Source organism: Natator depressus, chromosome 5 (genome assembly GCF_965152275.1).
Source record: "Natator depressus isolate rNatDep1 chromosome 5, rNatDep2.hap1, whole genome shotgun sequence".
NCBI lineage: Eukaryota > Metazoa > Chordata > Testudines > Cheloniidae > Natator > Natator depressus.
Genome location: NC_134238.1, coordinates 33,995,844 through 34,020,601, shown reverse-complemented (window position 1 = coordinate 34,020,601; position 24,758 = coordinate 33,995,844). Strand labels below are relative to the sequence as shown.

The 24,758-nt window shown below is 41.0% G+C and overlaps 1 protein-coding gene across 1 annotated transcript in view; it reads left to right on the top strand.

Moving 5' to 3' along the window:
- The window catches only part of CDC20B (cell division cycle 20B), a 47,975-nt gene that overhangs the window by 20,718 nt on the left and 2,499 nt on the right, over positions 1-24,758 (top strand). Inside the window, exons 3-11 of the mRNA XM_074952551.1 lie at positions 42-267; positions 2,011-2,141; positions 5,897-5,996; positions 11,999-12,118; positions 13,923-14,119; positions 15,032-15,126; positions 17,653-17,881; positions 20,011-20,136; positions 20,924-21,041. Of these exons, the coding sequence (XP_074808652.1) occupies positions 42-267; positions 2,011-2,141; positions 5,897-5,996; positions 11,999-12,118; positions 13,923-14,119; positions 15,032-15,126; positions 17,653-17,881; positions 20,011-20,136; positions 20,924-21,041 (1,342 nt within the window). The remainder of the gene's footprint in view (positions 1-41; positions 268-2,010; positions 2,142-5,896; positions 5,997-11,998; positions 12,119-13,922; positions 14,120-15,031; positions 15,127-17,652; positions 17,882-20,010; positions 20,137-20,923; positions 21,042-24,758) is intronic.

The window sequence follows — 24,758 nt, the reverse complement described above, 5'->3', positions numbered from 1 at the left end:
CACATAATTATTACAGCTAAATTCTCTACTCTTTTAAATAGATGCCTGATTCAGGAAAGCCCACCTATTCAAGATTTAAAAGTTGCATTGTGAAGAAACTGACGTCCAGTGTCCCTGTTGCTAGTAGCCCTATCATCACAAGATGGCAGCAGACACATGCAAGAAATCACGTTGGGCAAACTTTCACAGAGTGTCAGCCTATTAATCTCTTTCCAGCTGATGGACCTGAGCTAGTAAGGACTCCTGCGAAGATCTCAACAATCCCAGGTCAGTCTGCAGGTAGAAGAACAGCATGGGGACCGGATCACTCTGGAGATTCACAAGGGCCTCTAAAGTCCCCGGTTAATCTGCATCCGGCCAAAGCTGGTAGTGACCAAAAGTGGTGGGTTCAGTGTCCCACCTGAGATGTATGTGTTGATGTCAGTCCAGTTCCTAGTGGATAAGTATTATTATTAGAGAGACAAGGTGAGCAAGGTAATATCTTCTATTGGACCAACTTCTATTGGAGAGAGAGACAAGCTTTCAAGCCACACAGAGCTCTTCTTCAGGTCTGGGAAAGGTACTCCCAGCATCACTGCAAAATGCAAAGTATTATCATTTGTACATCGCAGCATAAGTGTGCAGGAGCTTTAGAGGGAGAATAAAAGCACAGGGCCTGATTCATCTTAGTGGAATTATACTGCTCTTAAACTGGTGTAAAAGGAGAATTAGGCCCATGACCCCATCCTGTGGAATGTACAACCTAGCATAGATAGGGCATGACATGCTGGTAATGCAGGGACAGGTGACATCAGGGAAGGCAAAGGGAAAAAAAGAGCCAAATCCTTGTGTCCAGACAAGTTGCTTTCAGCGTAGGACCACTTTGGGCCCCTGGTCCTGGGGGTAGATGGGGGCTGAGTGCTCTAAGATGCACTGGTTTGTAACAATACCTTCAATGGTTTTACACCAGCTGAGATTACCTGGAATGCTGATGCTCAGTCTGTAAGCTGGTTTCTTGGTGAGGGAGGTGATACTCCCTCACTGCAAATTGCAGATTCAGACATCTGTCAGATCATTTCCTGGCCTGGCTTGGACCAGCTCTGGCAGCCCAGAGGTTGTGTGGTGTGTAGAGGGACTTGGGAGGAGACCCAGGCTTGTGTCTGTCCTTGTGTGTGTTGGCAGAGAGGAGTTATGAGGGAGCAGGCAGTAAACTGGCCAGACCTATGGTAGCTTTAACTGAGAACCTGAGGCTGTGTGGGTCAGCTGAGCTCAGTGCTGGCTCATTGAAAGAACAACCATGAAAAGGGTACATGGTTTCCTTGCTTCTTCTGGGGTGCCTGAGATTTGATATGTAGCAATATCGAGGACAGATGGGGAAGTCATTCACTCATTGCATGCACACAGTTGGCTGAGTTATGGGACAAAGTGAGATCCATATTTACCTGATTCAGGATCCAAATCATTAGACACCTAATAAAGGTTGCTCCTAAAAATAGAGAGTGGGTTGTCACCCTGTTCCTACCAGCCAAAGACTGTTAGGGACACTTGCAATGTGTTCCACTTTCTTCTATTGAATGGAATGTGACAGTTGCTCAAGAGTGTGATCCTAACTCTAGTCTCTGGCTCACAAAGAAGGTATAAGCCCTTAAACAAAAGGAATTCTCCCTCCTTTAGCTTTAATGGTAGGAGCTTGTCTGTATGATGCAGAAATCCCTGCGTTCCATTTCTGATGGCAGTCGTGAAGTTGTGTGTAGCCATGGAATCCTTGCCAACATTCCTAGGAGACATTTCCTCTGGAGCTGAGTGCAGAGCCCTGCTCCTACCAGCCATGAAGCCTGGAATCAAGCTATCAACATAAAATTTAGATTCTGTTGGTGATAGTGCATTGTTCTACTAACAAAGCATCAGGCCAACCCTCAGGATTAGTGTTACCAAAGAATCTGCTCTATAATGGAAAGGAACAATACAAGCATTGGGCAAACGTACTCATATTTTTTAAAGGAAATGTATCCATTAAAACCTTTTTTGCAGTATCTTTTCAGGTGCCTATCAAAAATTCTACCAACGAACCTTATGTCATTACTAATGCCACAGCTAAGTGTCATGAGACAACTTACTTACAAGGAAGAGATAAAAGGAGAGCTGAAATTGCAAAGAAGCAGGTAAGTAATGTAACATTGCATATGTGTTGACAGGATTTATATTAAATCCTTTTCTGATATTTGCATTGTTAGCATATTTTGTTACCTTGTCCTCTTCCCAGAATCTCCTGCTTATTTTCTACCTTTTTAACATGTCAAACAGTGACAAGAACAGCAGGCTCCAGAGCAGCCATCTAGATAAGTGTAATTAAAAATTGCTCTGTCACTTGTGGTTAACTTACATTCATGTGTCTCTGCTTCTCCAGACTATAGAGAGACAAGGATAGTGGGGTAATATCTTCATTTAAAGTTTTATTGAAAACTCACTTCTCCCATGAAGAACATGGTGCTGATCCATGTCAGTAAAAATTATCACTATGTCATGAAACACAAGCTACACTTTCTCCCTCTCTTCTATCTTAGTTCTATCTGCTTGGACTCTTAGTACAATCTTATGTTGTTCATTTGCTCAGTCTGTAAGCTGTTTGGGTCAGTGACAGTGTGATGGCTGCCATCTTTACTGATACACTGGGGTTTGAACTGGGGATCTCCAGACCTAAAAGCATGAGCTAAAGAGTCAAGGTTATATAGCTAGGGGCTGGAGCAACTGCCTCTCCCTTTGGCTTGTACAGCACCGTTCACATGGTCAATATTGTCACAGGGTAACTGGCCCTCTGAAGGGGTCAGGAACCCAGCCTACCTGTGACAGGATCTGCTAAGGAGAATGAGTCAATGCAGATCCACCAGTGAGTAATTAATTGCCTAGAGTGGCAGTTAATTGAGCCCTCATGACCCTAATTAGACCCAGGTGTTCCTTAACTAGTTAGGAGGTCCTGGAATACAAGAAGCTCCTGAGAAAAGGGACTTCTCAGGGGAGCTGGTTAGAGAGTTCACCAGGAAAGGAGACCTAATTAGGGTTGCCGCCTCTAAGGAACAAAAAACAGACCATAAAACTGGACAGCTCACAGTGTGTACTGAGCACCCTTACAGATTTCCCAGGACATCTACCTCAAAAAAAAAAAAAAAAGGAACAATCCTGGGGAAACCTGGGGATGGTAACCTGAGACCTACGGAAGGTGCTCCTAGGAGGAAGACATTCAAAAAGGGAAGCACTACAAACATCAAGCCCTAGGAAGATCTTGTCCTGGAGCAAGGACAGCAGCAGGAGGTCCAGACTGCAGAGGAACTATACTCTGCTCTGGAAAAGAGTTGCAGTAGCTTGATCGTTAGGTTGACCCTGAGCCCAGAGAAGGAACCCTTCCCCCAGGTCATGGCAAGAGGCCTGACTCCAGAGTGGGTCCTGGGTCAAGAGGACCAAACTGGTGAGGAGATTTGACCGAGGAGATTGATGGACCCAGGTGGGCACAGGTAGATTAAGATGAACTTGGCCCACTGGCTAGGATGTTTGCAGTGAAGACTTGCTTGTGTGTCTGTTTGACCTTTGGTTAAATGAATTAGAGCCCTGAAGGGGCACTGTTCACTAAGTAAAAGCCTTGTTGAACTCACTAAAGTCCGTTAAGGAAAACGGAGGCAGATACATACCCATGGTTTGGCACCAGGCTACCAGAAAGTGCTCCAGGGTTGTGTCCACCTTAATAAATAATACATATGAATAATAATAAAGAATACTGATGTGCCATTTTCACATAATCTTTTTTGTGACCATACCCACACTTTAAGGATGGAGCATAGTTGTTAACTCTGAATGTCTTTGCTTCTATTGGTTTGTGTCACATCATTAACGTTATTTAAACATAAATGATAGGCTCTGGTCTCAGCACACGAGCAGCCAAACTATTGTCAAGTTTTTAGTAAGTGTCATGGCAAAGGAGAGTTAGTGTGGGTGTCTTTTCTATAATACTGAAAGAAGAACAGAAAACAGTGGTCAGCGCTGACTAGAAATATATGGGAGGATGCTCTAATAATTTTCTACAGGTATAGTAATGAATAAGGCTAAGATATAGTCAGTGGGTGGAGTGTCTGTCCCCTAGACCTGCTCCAGCAGTGGCTGGCGTGGCTGCCCTGGAGGCCACCTGAGCAGCTGGCCCTGGGGTCAGTCACACTGGATGCTGCAGAAGTCACAGAGGTCGCAGGAAGTCATGAAATCTGTGACTTCCATGACTTCTGTGACAGACACGGAGCCCTAGTAATGAATGACCATTTAAGATGATAAATAGTGCTCATTCTGCCTGATAGAGGAAGGGGGTGGCGCAAATCAAGAATAAAAGTCTCTTGGACATTCCAGTGAATGTGTGGTCCTTTTGTGGTCCAGAAGATTATTTCCCCATGTATATAGTATGTTTTCCATATAAATGTCTGCACTAGTTTCCGAGACATTCAAATCCAAGTAATCTGATTATCTTTTTGCCAAATTGTCTGTATAAATCATTAATAAAATGCCTCTCAAAGAGGGCATGGTTCAGAACAGCCTCTGGGACATGCAAAGAAGAAATATTACTTTTCCAGTGATGTGTCTGTGAGACATTTCTTGTAATTATTAAAGTAGGGTTTAGAAGAAGAGCAGCATTTTGCCCATTTGGAGAGATTGGATTTCATAAACATTTTTTAACTAACATGCTGTTAATCTTCAGCGGTGGGTGAACGCATCAACTATATTTCCACCCATCTGAAAAAAATATTACAGACCAAACTGACATTTCTTTGACCTCATAACAAACCCACAGAGAAACTGTCATAATACTATTCAATGCAATATGAATAAACATTTTGGCCTCTTGTTACCATCACATATTAAGAAGAAATGTGGTGTCAGGGATAGGTGAAGAGGTTAGGATCAAATAAGAACTGGCCTGAGCCTTTGCCCAAATCTTGACCATAATCTTAAACAGGTCTTTTCTGAAGACTGAAAAAGTTCCAGTAACAGTTTGCTTCCCCCCACACTTACTTTCCATTATCACATGCTTAGCATTTTCTGGTTATATCTGAGACCCAACGCAGGGAGCATCAGAAATCTCATTAAAGACCCTATTTCCATGATATTAACCTCCCTGATTTTCAGCACCAGGAGATTCAGATAGTTTTTGACAAGGTTTGGATAAGCATCTGAACTTTTGGGTGGAAAGTAGATGTTCTACGGAGGGAGGATGGTGTTGAGATTAAGGCACATGGTTTGGAGATTAGAGACTGATATTCTACACATCGCTTTTGTACAGACTCAGTGCCTGACAGTAGCCAAATCACTCAACCTCTTTGAACCTCAGTTCCCTCATGTGTAAAATGGGGATGATAATACAGGGATATTGTAAGGGTTAATTCGTGAGTGTTTGTAAAGTGTGTTGAGTCCCTTAGATCAGTGGTTCTCAGCCACGGGTCCAGGGCCTCAAGCAGGTTTCAGGGAGGCCTCCAAGTAGGGCCAGCATTAGACTCGCTGGGGTCCAGGGCAGAAAGCCAAACCCCACCATGTGGGGCTGAAACCCAGATTCCTGAGACCCGCCATCCGGGGCTGAAGCTGAAGCCTGAGCAATGTAGCTTCATGGGGGACCCCTGTAGCATTGGGCCCCAGGCAATTGCCCTGCTTGCTACCCCCTAATGCCGGCACTGGCTTTTATATGCAGAAAATCAGTTATTGTGGCACAGGTGGGCTGTGGAGTTTTTATAGCATGTTGGGGGGGCGGGGGGGGGGGGGCTGCTCAGAAAGAAAAAGACTGAGAACCTCTGCCTTAGATGGAAGGGGCTATGGATGCGCACATAATGATGTCATGCATAATACTTCAAAATTCTTCCTCAATAATGTTTTCATTTGAATATATTTGTAGAAATGTCTTACTCAGCTGTTAATGCTCCAAGAGGGTGGATTTGGCATCCCAGAAAATGACAGTATAAAGATCTGTGGAAACACTGAGTGTATTTGGAAAGGTATGCTACTGGGACAGTGAATGCTAGTAGTATATCTTGGCAATAAGGACAATATAAGATGTTACTTGGGCACCAAGAGGATTCTTTGATTATCATATGAGTCTTGTTTATCTACTGTTTATGAAAAATGTTAATTTGTTTTGATGGTCTAGTTATTTCTATGCATCTCAAATTCTCAGCAGTTAGGTCCTGATCCAAACCCTTGTAATCAACGGGAGTCTTTCCATTGACTTCAATGGGCTTTAGATTTGGCCCTTAGTACCAGACTGCACAGATACTAATAGCCATGCCGATCAGCTGAATGCTCCATAGCTACTGGCCTTAATTATGAGTCAAAGCAACAGAAATATCTCTCAAGAGTTCTTTTAGACTAGCTGGATAGAAAGATTTCCTCCTCTCTGTGGTTTCTGCTTCACTAATTTTAATTAGTGAGAGGCTCAAATATCTGATTTTTTTTTCAGGGACCCTCAATATGGAGGCTTAAATATGTGGGATGGAGGGTATTATTTAGGTAGACAGCAGTGGGCAGTTGCTTGGCCCCAGATTTGGGTAATCCTCCTTGGTATTCTGACTGTCTGAGAGAAATTTTCAAACCTGATCACATATGTTGTGACTGCAGGAAAAGAACAAGAAGCCTTGGTCCTCTACAGTTTTACATGTCATTATGGAACTTTAGTAATTGCCCACAGAAATGGCTACTTATGTCTGTAATAACCGGATGTGCCTGCAAAAATGTAGGCATGTGAGCTCCTAACAGATGTGTGTATAGTTTTGAATCCACAATTTAGGCAGCCGCATGTGAATATTTAGCTTGCTGGATCAAATTGTAGAGGGAGGTTAGAGAGTCAGAGGCTCATCCTTCTCAGGTGCTACCCTGAGTTTTCTTATGTTGTTTGTCTGTAGCCAAAATCTTTAGGCATTAAGCCCAATGGTGACCGGGGAGAGATTTTTAAAAGCATAAATGGTAGCTAGGTGCCCAGTTCCCATGGAAAGTCAACGTGAGGTAGGCACTTAGCAACCATGTGTGCCTCTGAGAATCTGCCCCTGAGAATCTGGTTCTGGTCTCAGTTACTCCAGTGTAAATAAGGAGTAACTCCAATGAAGTCAATGGTGTGAGAACAAATCAGGCCCTGGGTGGTTAATAACAGTGTTACCTAGTGGATAGAACAGGGGACTAAGTGTCAGGAATGCCAGGTTTTATTCCTGTTACACACTTGCTATGTCATCTTGAGTAAGTCCCTTAAGGTATAATTTTCAAAGGTGTCTAAATCCCATTTCCAGAAGTGGCATGGGCACTTTGGCTCAGATTTTTAAAGGTATTTAGGAATTGCTCTGCTCAGTTTTGCAAAGCCTAAAACCCAGATGCTAATCCCCCTAGATTAGGCACATAACTCCTACTGGGCCTAAGTGATTGAGATGGCTTAAATCCCATTTTAAAAATGATTTAGGAGCCTAAGTCTCACTGCAAGTCAATGTTAATCTGTTAATACATCTGTAAAATAACACAAAGGGGTGCAATGAGGTTCAGGCAGCTCAATGACGTAAAAAACTCACACATGGAATATATTAGAATGCTGTGGTTTTATCAGCATGCACTTCGGGTGGGTACATTAATCATGAGAAGAGAAACCACAAGTGCATTATGCTGATCATCCCATCCTTTATAATCGACTGTGCCATACCATAGTCTGTATATGCTACAGAAGAACTGTTTTAGGAATGCTTTAAAGAGCTTTTCAATTTTTATTGTGACTGTCTTATTATATTCCTCCCTCTGTAAAACCAGATGTCTTAATTGTCACTAGTTCAACTGTAGTGGGCTGAGAGAGAGTCAGACAGGTCCCTAAAAATAACCTAAAATAACTTTTCTGTACCCATATGTCACACCTTTATCGTCAGTTATTTTGGGCCCGTCTAGGGTTAGCAGTGAGTGCTGTGTGTCCCCCTAGGCACGAGGGAATTTCCCTTATCCAGTGACTTTTGCAGGACTACAGGATATCAGACTTCAAAGTCCCAACATGTTTATGCATTGAACAAGTTGTCACTGGCCCAGGGATGACTCTTGCTCACCTTCAGTCTAAGACAAGTGTCACTTTCTGGGAGCAAATCCCATATTTGAGAGAGGAGAAAATGTTTGTCTGGCAGTTTGATTTTTTATTTTAATGGCATATGTTTGAACCTGCTCCGTGATGTTGGAATGCTAGGATAAATCCTGGGGAGAGGAACATGAGATAGAGCAGGGCATCATGAACAGAGTTGTTTATGAAAAAGCAGATTCGTCCGAAGGAGCCTCAGGCGCTCATCACAGACACATTGATTAGGAAATTATCTGTTAAAAGTCTAGGGCTCTTAATTCTCGAAACTCACATACGCTGCATCTAAACTGTGGAAATTTACAACCTAACCCTGCAATGAGCTCTGCCCAGATGGGCCCCACTGGCGTTCTGCACAGAGCTCCTTGCAGGAGCACTGGCTGTCTTAACTTCATATGTAAGTTTAAGAAAACAAAGAAAAGTCTTTAAGATGAATCCTCGAGTATGGCTCCAAACCCTGCATTTCCCACAATCACACTTCACTTACAGATTCCAGTGGAAAAATTAAAGGATTTTCAGAAACACAAATACAGTGAGAATGGCTTAGAGTCAAGTGATTTGAGCCTGACAATCAGCTTTGTGGAATTTTTCATGAAATGTATTAAAAGATTTCATGAAATCTCTCTATACACATGGAAGGAAAACTGGCAGTTTGGATTTAAATCTTGCCCTGAAGCGACTGAAAAAAACAAGGAAATGTTTGGGTTGCAAAACCCTCCAAATATGCTAAATTCTGCACAGAACAAGTAGAGACATGGCCCCTGCGCTGAAGAATTTACACAAAACACTGAATTAATGCATGAGAGCTAGAAAGTGAAACCTGCTAAAAAGAAAAAATGAACCATTTACCCTGTTTTCCCTGTCCAAGTTGAGAGAAGTACAAAAAGGTAGGGTGAAAAGAATTTTTAGCAGTGAAGGTATTTAGCCATTGGAACAATTTACCTAGGGATGTGTGGATTCTCCATTACTTTTAAAACAAGGCTGGATGACTTTCTAGAAAATCTGCTCTAGCTCAACCAAAAGTTATGGGCTTGATGCAGCAATCACTGGATGAGTTCTGTGGCCTGCACTATGCAGGAGGTCAGATTAGATTATCCTAATGGCCCCTTTTGACCTTCACATCTATGAATCTAGGTAATCCAAGGTGAGTGTTAAATACATTTATCATATGGCTCTGCAATTTATGACAGATATGACTTTCACAGATGGTGTTTGGGGGTGTGTGTATGTATATATGCACTGAGGTTATAGCTTTGTGATAGATTGCAGAGCCATGTGATAATACAGATTTGTTCTTGACAAACTTCAACATTTGCTGATTTGAAAGCTGAACATTAATTATCCTTGTAAATCAATTTCCTTGGAGCATCAATGCCTGGAGCATTCCTTATTCATTCTGAATATCTTTATCTAAAGAATTTGACAAAAATATTGCTTGTAAAGGGGGGTTTCAAAATGGCACAAGGAAGGTGCACAGATGCGAATGCCCATCATGCTGCTGCAAGATAATTTCTGAAGTGTAACAAGAAAATAAAATCTTGTTGCTAATTACATAGCTCTTTTCTACAGGACGTGGGGTCTTTGCATCAAAACGCAGACAGAGACCACAAGCCTGACGGTTCTGCTTGCTCATACTTGTGTTTTTCTGCTGTTTTTTTCTGTTTCTCACTTCTTCCTCATCACATACCTAAAATGGAGTGATCAAAGACATCAAAGGCAGGCCTGATGTGAAAAGTCTTTTCCTGTGGTTTTGTATTGGGGGGACTCTTTTGATGGGAACTTAAAACCAAATAGCAGCATATATTTAGAGAATGAATTAACCACTTCATTTGGGGATTTTTAGGTGACTGAGCATCTAAGAAGCCTTTGAAAGTTAAAGGCCTTTTAACAGAGAACTAAAGCAGGAGAAAAAGGCAAGGCTAAATTTTAGGGCTGTCGATTAATTGCAGTTAACTCATGCGATTAACTAAAAAAAATTATTCACAATTTAAAAAATTAATCGCGATTAATCGCAATTTTAATTGCACTGTTAAACAATAGAATACCAATTGAAATTTATTTAATATTTTGGATATTTTTCTACATTTTCATATATATAATATTCTGTGTTGTAATTGAAATTGAGGTATATATTGTTTTTTATTACAAATATTTGCACTGTAAAAATGATAAAAGAAATAGTAGTTTTCAGTTCACCTCATACAAGTACTGTAGTGCAATCTCTTTGTCGTGAAAGAGCAATTGACAAATGTAGATTTTTTGTTACATATCTGCACTCAAAAACAAAACAATGTAAAACTTCAGAGCCTACAAGTCCACTCAGTCCTGCTTCTCATTCAGCCAATGGCTGAGACAAACAAGTTTGTTTACATTTACAGGCGATAATGCTGCCCTCTTCTTATTAACAATGTCACCAGAAATTGAGAACAGGCATTTGCATGGCACTTCTGTAGCTGGCATTGCAATGTATCTATGTGCCAGATATGTTAGATATTCGTATGCCCCTTTATGCTTTGGCCACCATTCCAGAGGACATGCTTCTATGCTGATGACGCTTGTTTAAAAAAATAATACGTTAATTCAATTTTTGACTGAACTCCTTGGGGGAGAATTGTATGTCCCCCTGTTCTGTTTTACCCACATTCTGCCATATATTTCATGTTATAGCAGTCTCCGATGATGACCCAGCACATGTTGTTCATTTTAAGAACACTTTCACTGCAGATTTGACAAAACACAAAGAAGGTATCAATGTGAGATTTCTAAAGATAGCTACAGCACTTGATCCAAGGTTTAAGAATCTGAAGTGCCTTCCAAAATCTGAGTGGGATGGGGTGCGGAGCATGCTTTCAGAAGTCTTAAAAGAGCAATACTCAGATGTGGAAACTACAGAACGGGAACCACCAAAAAAGAAAATCAAACTTCTGCTGGTGGCATCTGACTCAGAGAATTAAAATGAACATGCGTTGGTCCGCACTGCTTTGGATTGTTATCAAGCAGAAGCCGTCATTGGCATGGACGCATGTCCCCTGGAATGGTGGTTGAAGCATGAATGGACTTATGAATCTTTAGCGCATCTGGTACATAAATATCTTGCAATGCTGGCTACATCAGTGCCATGTGAATGCCTGTTCTCACTTTCAGGTGACATTGTACATAAGAAGTGGGCAGCATTATCTCCTGCAAATGTAAACAAACTTGTTTGTCTGAGCTATTGGCTGAACAAGATGTAGGACTGAGTGGACTTGTGGGCTCTAAAGTTTTACGTTGTTTTTTTATTTTTGAATGCAGTTATTTTTTTGTTCTCAATTCTACATTTGTAAGTTCAACTTTCATGGTAGAGATTGCACTACAGTACTTGTATTAGGTGAATTGAAAAATACTATTTCTTTTGTTTTTTTACAGTGCAAATACTTGTAATAAAAAATAAATATAAATTGAGCACTGCACACTTTGTATTCTGTTTTGTAATTAAAATCAATATATTTGAAAATGTAGAAAACATCCAAAATATTTAAATAAATGGTATTGTGTTATTGTTTAATTGTGTGATTAATCGCGGTTAATTTTTTTAATTGCTTGACAGCCCTACTAAATTTGTTTCACACTGGCCTTTGATATAATTGAAATGGAATATAACGGGATGCTTTATTCTGGCTCAGGTACACTTCATGAGGGGATGAACAGGATGGAGGCTTTAATCTACACTTAATATTTACATCGAATATTTTGGGCCTGGCTGGGTGTCTGGCCAGCCCCCACTGTAAATTAGAGCACCCTCAGGGTGCTGTAATTTATGCCTGGGTTGTCTCTGGCCTCATAGGAACCATGAATAAAACAACTATTGTCTGAGGAAAACTAGTGGCATTTTTAATGAGTGAATCACATACTTTGAATCTTTAAACGCAGGCTGCCAGAATGGAGTGAATAATGAATTTACTGCTCACAGAATTTCCACTAATATCGAATCTTTCATACCATTTGTCCCAGAGGTCAGGCTTCATATTACTGGCTTACGCAATGATTACTGTAAGTTTTTTATTCTCTTTCATTACTTGGGCGGTTGAATTTTGTAGCAGAGTGGGAACTTTTGTATCTTATGTCTTAAGATGGGTAGCTGAAGTGTGGCCCTTACACCAGATGTGGTCCATGGAGTTCTACAGTGAGGCCTATGGCTAATCTCATTTTTCTTACAGGAGTGCAGCCTGTGAAAACTATAGGTCCTAATATGTAATTTCAGGCTGCTTGGATGAAAATGGAGCAGACTGCATGCTGGGAATTATAGTCTCCGTGGGTAATACCTCTGTAGTTGTAGTAATTATAATAATACCTAGTTCTTATATACTGCTTTTCATCTGTAAATCTCAAAGTATTTACAAAGGGGATAAGTATTATCATCCCCACTTAATAAAGTCAAGTGCAGAATAGGTGTTATTCTTGGGCTCATAGCAATTTACCTATGGGCCAGTCCCTCTATTGGGCAAAACTTGAAATCTGGTTGTATTCTGAGATTTAACGGAGGTAGTTTGCTGTTTATATGATATATACATTTTGGGGCAAATTTTCTCCCAGGCCTTTAGCTGATCTTCAGTAGTGCACATGCAAAATTACACAGGAATGTAAATTTGCTTGCACTCTCAAACTGCAAATACCTGGGCAATCACTTTAAAAATTCTAACAATCATGAACATGCAAGTGTTAGAGCTTCCACTTGCAAAACTATCTTGTCGCTGCATTTTTTTGTGGATTAACATGAAAACATTTGCATATGTGTATGAGACAAGTTCACTTGTATCTGTGAATGTGCACAATTTTGCTGATGCATAAATTGAGTTTGGGATTCTACCCTGGTTATTTACACTTATTTCACTCAAGCTGTCTGCTCTCTGAGAGTGACAGCATCAGCACAGCTCTGTTCCTGCAAATGATTCCTTATTAGTGTTGGTTTATATTCATTTTTGATGGCAGCAATTTGATTTATAGGCAAAGTAAAGGAATGACAGATTTAATAATTCTAAAGGGTAACAGCTTTGTTATGAAAATATTAAGCAAGATCCCGCCCTACAGTAAGGTCACTCCATGCTGCTGGAGCAATGCAAAATGACCTTAGAGTTGTGCTAAACAGGCAGATGAGAATTCCCCAGTAAGTGGAGGGAATCCTTGGCTGGTGTAACCTGCTGTAGAGTATAACATCAGACCTAGAGTGTAGCCAATGCTACATTAGTCCTTCCTGGTATAGGTAATGTTTTGAGGGTCTGGCCAAGGTATGTAGAGATCTGACTTACCAGTGTACAAGTCAATGAAAGTTAAAGCAGCTCCTGACCATCACGGTATCACAAGACGTGGAAATATTGCCTGGAGCCATCTTTGCGTGCCACTCCTGACCCGAACTCTGGAGCTGAGGATGCAGCTCTTTGTCTGATTCTTGTTTTTATAGTGTGTGCAGGGTAAACTTCAGGATTAGCCCTGATGCCTACAAAATAAGGGAAGGATTATAATCCTTTCAGGTAGGGATTTTTTCTTTCTGTGATTGTACAGTGCCCAGCACAGCGGGGCCTTTGGATACTACTGTAATATATATATTTAATAATAGCCTGCAAACAAAGGCTTAAGTGGAATCATGTTTGGTGTACTAACTATGAATCTAGGAAAATAACATCTTGTACTCATTCACAAAGGTGGACATGGGAAGGATCCTGGCACTATTAGAGTAACTTGATTCATTTGGTTCTTTCTCTTTAGTGTCCCAATTGAATAATAACCTGACAAAGCTGCATAATTAAAAACTATCCCCTTACAGGCTTATTAGTAATTTTAACTAATTTTCTTCTAGATCTAAACATCCTGGACTGGAACCAGGAAAATCTCATTGCCATTGCTCTAGGATCTGCTGCCCACATTTGGAATGGGGAAACCCACCGAAGCACTGAAAGAGTTAATTTAAATTCCAGTTTAAAATATATTTCTTCTGTAGCCTGGATAAAAGAGGGAACTTGCCTTGCAGTTGGCACCAGTGATGGAGAAGTGCAAGTACTGGATACCTTACTTTTAGATCCTTTTTTCTGTTTAGATAAAGTGGCCACAAGACAATTCACATCACATAGATTCTTTTTATTAATAAAAAGTTATGAGTAGTGAACTATATAAAATTCAGAAAATCTCTGTTGGAGAGAGATTTATAGCATCTCCTTAAGCAGTGCTGCACCTCACTAAATGCCTTGGTATTACCCACCATTACCTAAAGATAATGGAGCTCCGAGAGCCACGTAAGAACTTGTAGCTGGGTAAATGATTCAGTCACCCAAGGGCCTCTAGAGATTTTGCAGCCATGAGTTGGAACCTCTCCACACAATTATTTTCTCCAGGGTGCATACTTTTTTTACCATGACTTTCTAATAGATTGCCCTGTGATGTCTGCTTTGATGACATTTGCAATTAGAATCCCAGGCAAAATTCTCCTATTGGGTCCACAGAGCAGATCTTGCCCTCAATATTCTGCTGTCCCTATATGTATAGAACTCCTCGTACAGTACACTCCAGTTATCCAGAGACCTTGAGGGACACCTGGCTGAGACTGTCAGATGAAGGGGATAAGCCAGGAGAGCCAGCCCTACGGGCTTGAAAATCAGTAATTGAAAGAGCACATAAGACAACATTTTCAAGTGTGGATTTCTAGATATCGACACCTAAATTAATGGCTGTATTTTCAGAGGTGGTGAGTAGCTGCACTACTTTGGGAGTAGTGATTTAGGAACCCAAGTGTGGAAGTGTTGGCCAGAGAGCCCAAAACTGAAGTCTTTGTGTGAATAATGGTTTTCAGGATTGAGCTCTTGACCATCAGCATCATGTCAAATTAAAACTGAATGGTGGAAGAGGCGTGGCAGTAAAAAAAATCTTTTTTTACTTGATTTTAGAATTGTATTTTGTGTTTTGTTTTGTCAGTTATGGGACATTGAAACCAAAAAGAGGTTGAGAAACATGTTTGGCCACCTGTCTGTGGTGGGAGCCATGAGCTGGAATCATTATATACTCAGCAGGTGAGCAGTTCAATATATTCATAGGATGCTTTGTCCCACAGCTTTTTCCTATGCTGTTTACCTATCTGCCTACCTATCAGGGTCTCATGAGGTGAAATTCACCCTTATGCAGAAGGCCAGCACAATGTCTATCCACCACCTAGGTCCCATTTTGAGGACTCAAGTGACAAATAAATGATTGTTAGACGATTTGCTGGTCCTCCGCACAGGGGTAAATTTAATCCCAATTGCCTAACACTTTGTATCTAAGCACTATTTCAGTACAGGGGTTGAGGTAAATCAAACATATTTTCCTCAGCCACTGTGGATTTACAATCCACTTCACTTTATGTTCCCAATTCATTTTGTCAAAGACTTGTAGGGCTGATGAGAGACCTGCCAAAAATGGTAAGTATATTTGGTGTTATATTCTGTGCTTTGTAAAGCTTCCATTTCAAAGTCATGTGAAATTCTGATAATTTGGGTTAAAAACAGAAACAAAAGCTGTGTTTCATTCATACTTGGTTTACAGCCTTGAACCTTACAGTAAAACTCAAAATAAAACTTTTTACTATCTCTGGACAGTGACACATTTCTGGAGAGTTTTGTGGTTTCACTTCGTGTGACAGTTGATTGTAGTACATCTGCTGGATAGCCTACCTACACAATATTCACTAGTTTCAGTTTGCATTTGAACTTTGCCATATGAGACAGATGAAACAGAAACCAATAGGTTACAAATCTATCTGAACAGAAAATGACAGTAAGATTCAACAATGCGCATATGAACAAACACTAACAAATTGATCTGTTTCTGTGGGTTAAAATTCATCTAGGAATGCTCTACTTATCATTTCTTAGCAAATTCTCCATGCCACTGCAGTTCCTCACATATAAGGAAATCTTTGTGCATGATGACATACCCTGCATACCATGTGATGAGACTTGACATATGCTACCCAAATTTGCCCTGTGGAGCCAGTATCATTCCATAGAATATTAATGAATTAGTGGTCTTCTAATTCCCCTTAAAGTATCCAGAAGAAGGTATCACCCCAAACCCACAATAAACAGAAATCTGCCATTTTGTAGCCGTGTACTTAAGTCACCACTTTAGCTTATCTTGTTGGAATCTATTTAGGCATTTGGGGGCTTCATTAATTTCAAGAATTTAGCATGTCAATATAACACAGGCTAATGAAACACTCTCTTTACCTTACAAATCACTCATTCCTTTTTGCATTTATGTTAACAAGAGGCTACAAGTCAAAGTGATACTTGACTTGCATATGAACAACCTAAGAATAAAAGCCTGTCTTGAAAGAGAAGCTCAGCACGAAGGGGCTATGACAATTTACTCCATGGGATAGTTTGCTGTAATTATTATATAGACCAGATCTTCTTGTAGTAATGTCAGGTGCCTGGCTTTACCAAGTAAGGAAAGTTATTATTAATCTAGATGGTAGTTTTCCCAGTCTGGTCAGAATGAATTTATGAATGACCTGTGGAAGGATCTCTCATTTTGCCACTGATTTGCTGGAGTCCTTTGCTGGGTAGAGAATGGTATCAGCAGCAAGGCATTTTAAAATATTATTAATTTCCCTGATGTTTTTGTGCTGTATAATAACGATGCCACCAAGAACCAGACTGTGACCCTGGCTATGCTCCCAGGGTAGTAAGGGAGCCCCCTTAGTCCCCTGGGGCCATTACTTGCCTTCCTATAGGAGGATATATCAGGGTTCAGGAGAGGGTGCAGCCTTGGATCCATTCCCCAAAATGCCAGTCAGTGCAGCTGAGCCAGCATGGCAGGGAAAGTAAACGGATCCAGGTTTGTGGTTGGTACAGATTACCTCTCACCCTGCAGGAGCTGGGGAACCTGCGACCTGATGGTGACTCTGTGAGTCAAGGTCTGGTTCCTGATGTGTTCCCCAGGCTATGCAACTATGTACTGCCCCTTAGCTGGGAGTCGTGGCAAAGTCACAATTGACCTTGCAACATATGGTTTGAGGATTGGCCTGCTAAACCCAGGGTTGTGAGTTCAGTCCTAGAGGGGGCCATTTATGGACCTGGGGCAAAAATTGGGGATTGGTCCTGCTTTAAGCAGGGGGTTGGGCTAGATGACCTCCTGAGGTCCCTTCCAACCCTGATATTCTATGAAGTATTTCACAATACAGAAAAAATGGCTGAGTGCTTTTCTTAGGGATAATGGAAGTGATTGAACTGAATTGTTTATAGGTGGAAATTGGTAACATACACTAGACTATCTCTTCAGGTAAGTGCAATGTGTAATGGAGAACAATTAATCTCCTTGACCTGGGCTGGGCATCCACTTTTCCCTGATCCATTGTATGGCAGCACTACAACTTGAGTTCGCTTTTGACATTGGCTTGTTTTGCCTTTGATTTGTCACCTTGTTACTGTATTTGACATACATGATCCCCCTCCCCCATTGTTGTGTTCTGCTTCTGAAGCCACAGAAGACTTGTGAATTTGCAAACATATCTGAGCTCTATCTTGCTAAATGATGCTGTCTCCTGTCATCTACAGTGGTTCAAGACTAGGATTAATTCATCATCATGATGTTCGGATTGCTCAGCACCATGTAGGGACCCTTTGCCATAACAAGCAGAGCATTTGCAGCCTGAAATGGTCCACAAACAACAAGCTGCTGGCAAGTGGGTCCAGTGATGGTCTATTGAATATCTGGCCTAATGACCCCGGTGCAACAGTGCATTGCAAGCCATTGAAAGCCATACCCCATGCCTCAGCAGTAAAGGTACAAAGGAAAAATGCTCTATTATTTTATTTCACATATAGTACATTTAACAGAGAGAATAGATATTTTTCTAAACATATTTCCGTGCAGTATTATTGCTGATGCAGTAAAACTATGACCTGAATAAAAGGCTGTCAAGATAAAATAGTGTAGCCTTTTATTTTATTTAAAGTGAATTTTGTAATGTGGTATTATACCACCGTGGGTTTCAAGCTTAACAGAGTGAAAGTCACCTCTGCTACTTGCTTTAGATTTAGAGTGTCTAGGAACACATAAAGACTAAAGGTAGTGACCACACAGACATTCAAAAGTACAAGGGCTAGTCTCTTTTACAAGTTTTATTAAAGTTACAATTAAAGTTATGATTACCCAAGCATATAGAAACTTTATGCAGACCTATGCACAAGTCACAAATGTAGTTATACTCGCATCCTTAACAATCGTGTTTAGGGTCAAGGGGTTTCTCATGAATTGCTCATCAGCAGAGGGATGGTTCCTGCTGGAGTTTCCCACAGGGAGCTCAATTTTCCCACTCTGGGCACCCTCTTTTTATAATGTAATTTTGACTATACCTCATTAGTGCACGTAGCGCACTCTGCGGTTGGGGCATGTGTTAGAAAAATGTGATTACTGGGTATCTTGTAAGCAAAAATTACTCTTACCCATTGGTACATCTTTTCCCGTAATCTTAGGGCATCGGGTTAACGTTTCTTATCTCTATGGCCTAGCATGGCTAAGCTAAAATCTTACAGGCCTCAGCCTGTAGGCCTTGTGTTTCAGCCCTAATTACATAGATACCTAATGCATGATTGTTCCTTCTAACTACTGATCAATTTTATACTTCTATAATCCTACAACTTACTCTATTTAATATACGATGATTATATATGACATAACTTGTTAGTTAATCCTGGTCACACAATAAATGAACAATAAACTAAAATCATTGGCTACAATAGTACTTCTTCCATTGCTGTACATGGACTTTTAAACTTTAAGGGTTGCCCAATAGTCCTGCTTAAGTTCTGCTACCCAGAATGCACTAAAGTTAATTTCAGACACCAGTTCCCCTAATGAATCATTCTAGACCACAAGTAAGTTATTAGCAGTTTTTGCTGGTGCTTTGGTTTCTCAGATGTTTCCCCCCCACCCCTCCCATTTAGGAGCTATTTTAACTATGATACCAAATAAAAATAAAATGTACAGAAACAAAATCAGTAGCTCAGGATCAGAGGATTAATACAAAAACGTTCTGCCACTTCTAGAAGAGAAGCATTAGAATAAAATTGTAGCTATTCTCCTGGAATTTTTAAAAAACAAGGTGTTTTCCTCCCTCTCATAACCTTGCTTTCCTTCATGGGTGTAACATCTGATGACAATGGTTATGATGGGATGAGTAATGAAGGGAAGCACTAGATGATTGAAAGTGTGGGGCCTAGATTTTTATGGGCTCCTTAATCTTTAAAATACCTGAATCTGTGGAAGAGTAGAGATAGCAGAAAGCAGCAATGGGAGTTGGGGGAACCCAGGTTTTATGGGCTGTGTATCCCTGAAAATAGTTTGAAACTGCAATGGAGCAGCAGCAGTGAAAGGTACTGGCAAGCAGCTGAAAATTGGTGGTATAATTGGTGTGTTTTATTGGCACTCCACCAGGTATAGTTTGCAACTCAGGAGTAGGCAAGAAGCAGTTTGAAGAAGTCCTAGAAGCCTGGAAGCATACAGGTCATAAAGAGTGAGGTGCTGCTGCAGTCCTGTCTGGCCTTAAAATCTATGGATATATGAAACACAATGTATAAGCAACAGCTGGAGCCAAGGGAACCTGAATTTTATGGGCTTACATGGAAGCAGTGAGGCCACAGTGAAGCATTGGCAATGGGGGCCTGAAGCAGTGGCTGGAGCTGAGGGAGCCTACATTTGTGGTTTCCCTGGAAGAAGTCTGGGCTGAGTTAGGTGTGTGTGCATTGGGATGGGGAGCAGAAGCACCTCCAGTTCTGACCCAGGTGTGTTCTGAGTGACTGTGCTTCATTTCTCCAATCCATTTTACAGGCAAAATCAGTTACATTCCCCATTTCCCCTCTTCCAGCTAACCACCTTTTAATCCAGCATCTTATCTATTCACTTTCCTTTAGGCTATGAACTGGTGTCCATGGCAGTCAGAAATCCTTGCCACAGGAGGTGGAATGAAGGATGGATTTTTACGTGTCTGGGACATAAGCACTGGGAAAATCATTGAAACCACAGACACAAAATCGCAGGTGAACGCATAAAATGTCTTCAAACTTAAGCTCTGTGAGCTGCACTCTCCTCGTACAGCTATATTCTTCAGGCAAAACTCCCACTGACTTCAATGGGAGTTCTGTGTACAGAGTGGCTGCAGGGTTCTGTCTGTCTGTCTATGCATTTCTACTACACTCAGTGCTGTGTTATCTCATTGGGCTCAGGATCAGTTCATTCATGTGCCAGTCATCACCACCCCTGTTTCCTCACAACTTTTAATTTGGTCGGAGAGGAGGTAACAGGGAAGTGGTCTCATAGCAGAGCCATGTGCTATCCATCAACCCTGGTATTGACCAAATGCCTAACGAGGAGAGGAAGATGTGAGAGAAGCAAGTTTCCCAGGAAGCATGAGAGCACTAGAGCGGGGAGAGGCATGAGGAGTCAGAGAACAACAATCAGTCTCTGTAGGTTGAATATGAGGAGACAGTGGTCCAGATTCTCAAGTGGTGTAAATTGTCATGGCCCCATTGATTTCCCTGGAGCTATACTGATTTCCATGAGCTGAGGCTCTGGCTGAGGATTTTGTTTTTAGATCTGGCAGGATGTCGCCCTTTTTAGAAAGGATGATAATGTAGCTGCACTCAGGAACAGTCGCTATAGAGGGAAAACAAATAATCCTTCCATGAATATATAACTATTTTTCTGTTGTTGCTCAGGAACTTGTACATTTTGAGCATTTACTGAGAACATTGTCAGTCTAAAAACAGTTGAATGGTACATGTAGATCCTTTAAAAAAATTTAAATGATTTTTTAAACTACACTAGATTTGCTCCCTGTTCTGGTTGCCCAAAACCAATGAATTAATGACTGGACAAGGCCTCCCTAAAAATCAGATGAAAATATGGAAGTATCCCACACTTACAAATTCAGCTGATCTCTATGGTAAGTATTTCAGTAAACCAGTTTTTATCTCTTTAGTTGCACTCTCTCTCTCTCTCTCTCTATGTAATCTGTGCATACACACACACCCCCACATAATTAAATAAAACACGCTAAAAAGCAGCCTTTTCAGTCACACACACATACAGGTGTGATTGAATATACTTTGAGTATTTTATATTGAATATACACAAACTCGGTGTGCTCATGAATGAATATCTATATACAATATATATATATACATACTATATATGTGCATCTAATTATCTGTCCATGTGCACACATGCACACACAATGGATGTCTATGTATGTGATTGGAAAGGCTGTGATTTAGCTTATTTAACTTAACAATGAACTACCTCTATAAAAATACTTTTTTGGCAATGGGATTCCTTTACATCAGCATATATTATGCCGGAGGCCATTTAAGACCCAGTCTGAGGGTACCCACCATTTCTCCCTCTTCTGTAGGTCCCACAGTCCAATTTCACTGAGCATGGAGGACTGGATAGAACTCTTGTTTCATCGCTGTCTCTCAAAAATTAGCTGACGTGGACACTACAAAGCTTTCCAAGACTTATCCCTTCTTCCTTCCGTGGGGTTGAGTGAACTAATGCAAGACTGCTCCCATCCTGTTCTGGCCTGGAAGACATAGTCCACAAGCTGACTGGGGATATTGAGTCTAGCAGCTCAGAGTGCTACCTGTAGAATACTAGGCCAGCAGCTGCTTCCAAAATAACTTTTGAAATAATTCTTTCCACAGGTCTGTTTGCTAATTAGCTTTTTGTTTGTTTTAATGAATGACTTTGACCTAATAGTGCAAAGGAATGTGTGTCATGTACCATAGTGACAGCTAGAATGAGTGTGTTTTCCTTTCTGCTATGTGAATGGTGTTTCATGAGGCTGTGGTGCAGGAATACGTCCTATTAGAGTCTTTTCTTGCAATTTGTGCTTCTTTTAGCTGTCACTCCCATATGTTAAGTTACAGATCATCACTTGTTTCAGCATAATCTGAAACAATTCAGCACAGGCATCCAAAATTAAATTAAAACACATGTCAAGTTTATGTACAAAAATGCACACATATTTGTATACCTAAATGTGTAAGCATTTACTGCAGTTCCATTTCTGTGTCAAGTATTTGCATACTCAATGGCAAGTTATCGCTAACATGGTTTTCTATTTTTTGTATAATAAGAGTATCTGTTCATTTAAAAATACTTTTTCTGGCACATTTTGGGTGCACTTTTGTGCAGTCTTTAATCACTGATACACACTGGCTGGCTTTCTTACCTCTCTATGCCTTTCTACCACGGTACTGATAGTAAATCTGAATCCATTTTCATCCATTAGGGTTGCACTGGGTGAAATTCAATCCTGAGGTGAAATTCATCCCCATGCAGCATCCGCATAAAGCCTGTGGAACACCTAGATCCCTCTTTATTTTGAGGGGTTAAGAGGAACTCTTATGGTGTATACTCCACAGAGTCTCTGTGGGGGTCCAGCCAACCAAGTGGCTGCACAAATACATTCCTATGCGTCTCTTGTGTGCCAGTAACTTGGTCCCAACACCAGCCTATGGGGGACTGGCATCAGTGGTCAGATTGAGGGTAAAATGGGGGAGGGAACTGATGCATACTTCTACATATGTTATGGCCACTGTATTCTTGTGCAATTGGCAGAGAAGGCTGAAGAATGACTTGTTATATTTGTGGCACTATCAGTTTAAACTTTTGCTTTACATTCAGTCGGTAAGTACAATCTGAGACTTTTCATGTGTTTGAATAGCATATGTTTAAAAAGCCTGAATGCATATGGAAATTAAACCTGCTTTTGCTTTAACTTTTGATAAAAACTCAGCTCTCATGCTTACATATGAAACACTCAGCACACAAGTGACATTTGCTACAGCAGCACAGTCACCCGGGGTCACTCCATTTCCTCTTGAGTTTTACCTCTTCACAATGGAAACTAATTTTCTTAACTGTGAAGACCAGATAATTATGAACCAGAAGAAGTTTCTACTGAAGGGGACTCTGCCCTGTTATAAGCATATGGAGTTAAGAGAGAAAATTGATTTTATATATATATATATATGTATATATATATATATATATATATATGTATATATATATATATTATCTGAGAAACCCTTAGTCACACGAGTTTCACAAGAAAGAAAGTAACAGATGAGTCATTGTTGGGTTTCAGTTTTTAGAGGCTGGATGGTGCTGAGCACCTCACTTGATGGGCTGAGCTTCCGCAGCTACCGTTGAATTCAATCGGAGTTGAGGTTGCTCAGTACCCTGCAGGTTCAGAATACAACACCACTGGAACAGAACCATCTTTTTAAAAACATTGAGTCCATTCTTTGCGTATTTCTGGTAAGTCTCGGACTCTTTTCCTTCTGTGTTTATTATTAGAGGAGACTGTGTTAAGAATTCTTTGCAATGCAGACTCATTCCCAATCACATGCACTCAGCATAGGACTGCCCATCTTGCACTCTTGCTTAATGATCCAGTAAGAAAGCAAAGCCTGAAAACTAATCCATAGTGGAAATCAATTAGTGACAGTCGCACTTTAATATTAAGCCTTGGGCAAAATTCCAGCCTAAGGGCACTACTACAATTAAACACCTGCGGCTGGCCAGTGTCAGCTGATTTGGTCTCACGGGCCCCAGCTAAGGAGTTGTTTGATTGTAGTGTGGACGTTGGGGCTTGGGCTGGAGGACTGAGCTCTGGGACCCTCCCGTCTTGTGGGGTTCCAGAACCTGGGCTCCGGCCTGTGTAATTCAACAGCCCCTTAGCCCGAGCCCCATGAGCCTGAGTCAGCTGACACGGGCCAGCCACGGGTTTTCAGCTGCAGTGTAGACATACCCTTAGAGTCTCTGCCAAGTGACATCAGCATCAGTACTGCTCTAATTTGCTCTAAGTCAAAATGGCCACAAGGGGCCATTCCAGCAGCCTGGCAGTACTAGGCCACTCTATCTAAGGGACTCGTATGGCCCTCGTTGCCATCTGAGCATCTCATCTTTTTAATGTATTTATCCATACAACATCCCTGTGAAGTAGGGAAGTGTTGTTATTCCCATATTACAGATGGAGACTGAAGCACAGAGAGATTAAGCAAGTTGCTCAATGTCACACAGGAAGTCTATGGCAGACCAGGGAACTGAACCAACTCTCCTTAATCCCAGTATAATACTTGTCCATCTTTCCGCTATGGCTCTGTCTGAATTTTCTCAGCTATGCCTGCATGCTGGGGGAATCCTTACATAACCAGGTAAGCCAGTTTTGCAGCTTTGTGCTGGTGGAGTGGGCAAAGTAGCCACAGCAGCCAGCCAGAATCTTGCCCCTAATTTTTTCTATAACCATGGGTGCACTCAACATACAACTCCAGTAAATTATTGTGTAGGAGCTTTTTCAAGAGGGCTTTATAGTGCAAATAACTCAGAAGTTGGAGACACTATCTCATAACTGCTGGATCAGTGGCAAAGTGTCTGAGAAGCATGTGCAGCCACAGGAGAAAGATCAGTAGTGAGGCACATTACCAGTCATAGATTAGACACATATTTTGACTGCAGTGGAGAATCAAGAGTTCAGGTTTAAAACAAAGTGGCATAATATTCTCCTTTGAGAGAAAAGCCTTGCGGAGCTTTTGTAAAGTCCTGATAGTTCAAATGTGACCCCAATAAGAGGAAAATTTTGCTTTCAGCTTTT